Consider the following 5,000-nt stretch of genomic DNA (forward strand, 5'->3'; position numbering starts at 1 on the left):
ACACGCACCTCATCGACCTGGTAACCAATGAGATTATCACCCAAGGACCTCCAGTGGACTGGAATGACATTGCTGGTCTCGACCTGGTGAAGGCTGTCATTAAAGAGGAGGTTTTATGGCCAGTGTTGAGGTCAGATGCATTCAGTGGACTGACGGCCTTACCTCGGAGCATCCTTTTATTTGGGCCTCGGGGGACAGGCAAAACATTATTGGGCAGATGCATCGCTAGTCAGCTGGGGGCCACATTTTTCAAAATTGCCGGTTCTGGACTAGTCGCCAAGTGGTTAGGAGAAGCAGAGAAAATTATCCATGCCTCTTTTCTTGTGGCCAGGTGTCGCCAGCCCTCGGTGATTTTTGTTAGTGACATTGACATGCTTCTCTCCTCTCAAGTGAATGAGGAACACAGTCCAGTTAGTCGGATGAGAACCGAATTTCTGATGCAACTGGACACTGTACTAACTTCGGCTGAGGACCAAATCGTAGTAATTTGTGCCACCAGTAAACCAGAAGAAATAGATGAATCCCTTCGGAGGTACTTCATGAAACGACTTTTAATCCCACTTCCTGACAGCACAGCGAGGCACCAGATAATAGTACAACTGCTCTCACAGCACAATTACTGTCTCAATGACAAGGAGTTTGCACTGCTCGTCCAGCGCACAGAAGGCTTTTCTGGACTAGACGTGGCTCATTTGTGTCAGGAAGCAGTGGTGGGCCCCCTCCATGCCATGCCAGCCACAGACCTTTCAGCCATTATGCCCAGCCAGTTGAGGCCCGTTACATATCAAGACTTTGAAAATGCTTTCTGCAAGATTCAGCCTAGCATATCTCAAAAGGAGCTTGATATGTATGTTGAATGGAACAAAATGTTTGGTTGCAGTCAGTGATAACTTCTTTAGAAAAAAAAATGTAATGAATGTTGGCACACACACATAAAACCTGCTACATAGGGAATAGAGCCCCTTTCCAGTAGTGTTTAAATTGCAAAGGGTACTGGGGAAGATGACGATTAAGTTGCATCTTTAGAGTCAGGGTAGATTTGGAGGAAAAGTGCATCAAATGAGAGCTTCTGATTTGAAAGCCCCAGATGACAGAAAGCATATGTGGATGCTCAGTTCTGTTCAAGCTAGACAACACTCACCAAGGAGCAAGGTGCAAGTGTGTTGATTTCAGAAGGACATGAACCTCGTGTGTTGATTCCATTCTGCTGTTCTCGAGATTTAGTTGCTGTCAAGTGCCTGGAGTGGTGCTTTATTTTTTGTTTGCCTCACAATTACATTGGTGGCATGTGCTAATATAAAGAGCTTTAACTTCAAACATTATTGGACTAAAGAGATGAACAGTTGTGTTATGACAGAAAACCAGATTTTTGCCATTTTAAGAGCAACAGTATTCCTCAATCCTGTCTGTTCTGCAGTATTAAGCTAAGAACAGGTAAAACAGGGTAACGGTAATCTGGACCTTAATTTCTGCAGTTCATTTCTTTTAATGTTCTTGTCTGCAAAAACTCAGGAAAGTGATTGTGATTTGTACAGTACCTCAAAGGAATGTGTTGAAAGCACTATGTACTGCTGAGAGTAATAGGATAGGCTTCAATGTTACTTTATATTAAAATGTATGTTTACCTCAACAATTGGAAAATAGCAAGGAAAATTACTTTGAATGTATCCAGAAAAATACTGAAGTGTGATACAACTGAATATTTACAGTTTAAAGTAGAAATGGAAGGATTTTTTTAAGTTCTTTTACTAATTATGGGGAATTAACCAGAGCAGAATAATTCTTTATGTCAATAACTGCAAGAGTTCTTAGTACATTGCTCCTTGATAATTAAGTGAAAATGTTCTTAAAAGGTACACTGGTTAATTGAAAGCTACTTATTCAGTTTGTGTTAGTGTCTAGACCTGTCAGCCACAAGACCTGTTTAGGACCCTGAAAGTCACAGTACCTAAAAACTATGACTGCCTTTTTATTGCATCGGTGGTAGTGGTGGTGATGGTGGTGGTAGTTTGCAAGTTATCTCTTAAAACTGCTGGGAATGGTGTCATTCTATTCACTAATCTAGCTTATAGACTTGCCGTGCTATTTGATAGAATGCAGAGGATAGCAACCAAAATGAACACACAAATAAATAAAAACAAAAACCAACCAACCAACTTACATACGTATATATATCCACAAAGAACCTCTCCATCTCCTCCCCTTCTTTTTGACTCCACTCTTGTCAGTGCAATTTTGCTTCTCATTTTGAAATCTGGGCGGTAGTGCTCCTGCTTTATTTCTACCTCAGTTTTGTTACATTTCTCTTGGAAAGTAAAGTAGAAAATTGGAAGTGGACACACACACTGCAATGTAGCTTGCCAAACATGTTACTTTGTTTTCTTCCATCTTTCACCATAAATCTAGTTTCCAAAAACATCAGCATTTGTGCTTACTTCCACCTGAGTCTACCAGCCCCAGCCCCACCCATAGCATAAGTGGCATTTTTCTTCATTTCCTATTTCTCTCCTGCTCTCTGTCAAGTTGTTCTTTGTATCCTTTAATGCTTTATGTGCAACCTTTCATTGACAGTGGGCTGATGTTTGGCAATGCTTCTGAACAGTCACAGAGCAGGCTGTAGCTTTCCACAGCCACTGCCCATGCGTAAGCAGAACAGCCTGGCCTTTTGAATGTATTTTCCTGGGTTTTTTCCCCTTTTCTTTTTTTAGTTTAGAGATGCAGTAACAAAACTGTTGCAAAGCACTGGCATTTTATGTATTCAATAAATAAGTGATGTACATTTTTTAAAAATTTTAAATAAATGCAATGAGAAGCCCCAAGAAAGGTCTTTCTGTTTTTTTTTTCTTACAAAAATTTTTACCGATCTTATCCACAATGTCCAATTCTCTGAAACACTTAACATAGAGAAAGCTAATGAGGGATTTCCTATCTCTGAAATTTTATGATACTTGATCTTTACTCCCCTTTTTTATTTTTTATGTTGCTAAAAACTGAGCAATTGAACCAGAATTGAATTTACTATGACATTCTGTCAATTAAAGCTGTGCTTAAATATAAATATTCCATATTAAAAAGCAGTGCCTTTCATTAAGGATACAAAAAATAATACTTAAATATGCCCTCTGCTTTTCACAAGTGAATAAATGCTACAATCGTGTTCTGGGTCTACCCTGTGCATCCCTTGTAAGGAAATTCTAATATCCACATTAACTTGTAGGTTCATATTGATCTCACTGACAAGTTTACTTTTGCACAGTGCTGACCTATTTTCTGACTTTTAGACATTACATTTCATTTCCGCCAACATGCTGTGTTCACTTGAAAGCGTCTGGCAAGTTTTGACAAACCCAGTCTTATTTAGACAACTTTGGAAAATCCAATATTGACCCACATTTTTTGTGGCTAGTAAGATTTAATGCCAAATATATGACTGCACTATTGTGTTTTACACTCATTTATAAAACTGAAAATAAATTGAAGTCATACATCTTGGCTTTTAGCTTTAAATGACTTAAAAATTAGAACTCTGAGTAACTTAAAAATTAATTTGAGATACAAGTGGTCAAAAATCCATGTATTTAGACAGAAGCCGAAGTCGTATGTGATTTTCATTTAGCCTCACAAAATCCAAGATTTGATTTCTTAGGAAATTGGGTATGTTGAAGAAATGAAGATCTGTTTGTTGGAGGAGATATGGCTGACCTTTGAGTAGATAGTGCTCTCCTGTGATTCTTTGATTCTGCATGGCAGCATTATGAGCTCTTCTATAAACTAGCTTAATAATGAGCTCTATTCTGACCATCCATTCTGGAACTTGGAGTGGGGGTGGGGTACCACATCCTCAGAAGTGAATGTGTACAGGCGGTGATAGTACAACTGAGTAATCGGGCTTCATACTCTTGGCCTCTTTTTGACTGCTGAGAATTTGGAGAAGGCTATTAATGAAGGTAAGGTAATGAGCCAGTCCAAATCCCTCACTGTCTGGCTAAGAGATTGATCCATTCCACTTTACAGCCCCTAATTCCCTTCTTCCCAACTGCAGTAACATTTCCAACAGGGACAAAAAGGAAGTGAAGGAAACCACTTCAGTATTGGGATCAATAGAAATTCAAGAGGTAGTTCATAATGACCTTATATGTGACACAAATGGAAATACTCTACTCTTCTGGCATGCTTCTCTCCCAAATATTTAGAACATTAGTGACAATATGAAAAACTTTGCTGACTGAGCTGATCAATGGAATGTGAAGGCAGTATACTTTAAGGCTATTTACTTTCACACAGAATGTTTATCTATTAGTCAGTTTGTATTCTACTCAAATGCAGATAGACGGGTATAATGTTTTCTTGTGCATTTGAAACCTATCAAGGAGAAAATAAACCATTCCACTAAAATACATAGGCCAAACACCATCTGGGCAAGTGATAAAAGCTATCCAGAGGCTATGCTATGTAAAATAGCAAGGTCAATTTACATGGGTTGCATAGTACTTGGCTATGCAGTCTTCAAAAGAACACATCCAAAAAAAAATCCAAATTAGTTCCTATAATAGATCTTTGTAAATTTAAATATATCTGTGGGTTGGAAAATATGTTTTTAGAGACATTTAGAATTTCTTTCTCTAAAAATGTATCCAACTCCAAGCAGAAAGAGACTTCTGTATTCCCATTCTCATGTTTCTTAGCAAGAATTGGGTAGCATGATCATTGAATCTGTATTTTGCAAAGTGAAAGGGATGCAGCTTGTTGAACTATTGAGGCCACTAAAGTTCTAATATATATATATAAATATAAAATTAGTGTGTGTGTTTGTGTGTATGTGTGTGTGTTCTTTCATCACCACCTAGTTGAACTTTAAAACAAACGTCTACTTTTCATTATTCAGAAGCAACTTGTTACTTCCTTTCTTCGTATGTGCAGAGATACACATGATCATTTTACAATTCAAAGTATTTTAATGTGTTTTTTTTTCTTTTGAAACATAAAGCCTTCAGTTGTTG

The 5,000-nt window shown here is 38.0% G+C and overlaps 1 protein-coding gene across 1 annotated transcript in view; it reads left to right on the forward strand.

Moving 5' to 3' along the window:
* The window catches only part of FIGN (fidgetin, microtubule severing factor), a 132,027-nt gene that overhangs the window by 124,202 nt on the left and 2,825 nt on the right, over nucleotides 1-5,000 (forward strand). Inside the window, exon 2 of the mRNA XM_030796713.1 lies at nucleotides 1-5,000. This exon is cut by the window's left edge and continues 1,368 nt beyond it; it is cut by the window's right edge and continues 2,825 nt beyond it. Coding sequence (XP_030652573.1) covers nucleotides 1-887 — 887 coding nt within the window. The 3' untranslated portion in view covers nucleotides 888-5,000.

This window comes from Nomascus leucogenys, chromosome 17 (genome assembly GCF_006542625.1).
Source record: "Nomascus leucogenys isolate Asia chromosome 17, Asia_NLE_v1, whole genome shotgun sequence".
NCBI lineage: Eukaryota > Metazoa > Chordata > Mammalia > Primates > Hylobatidae > Nomascus > Nomascus leucogenys.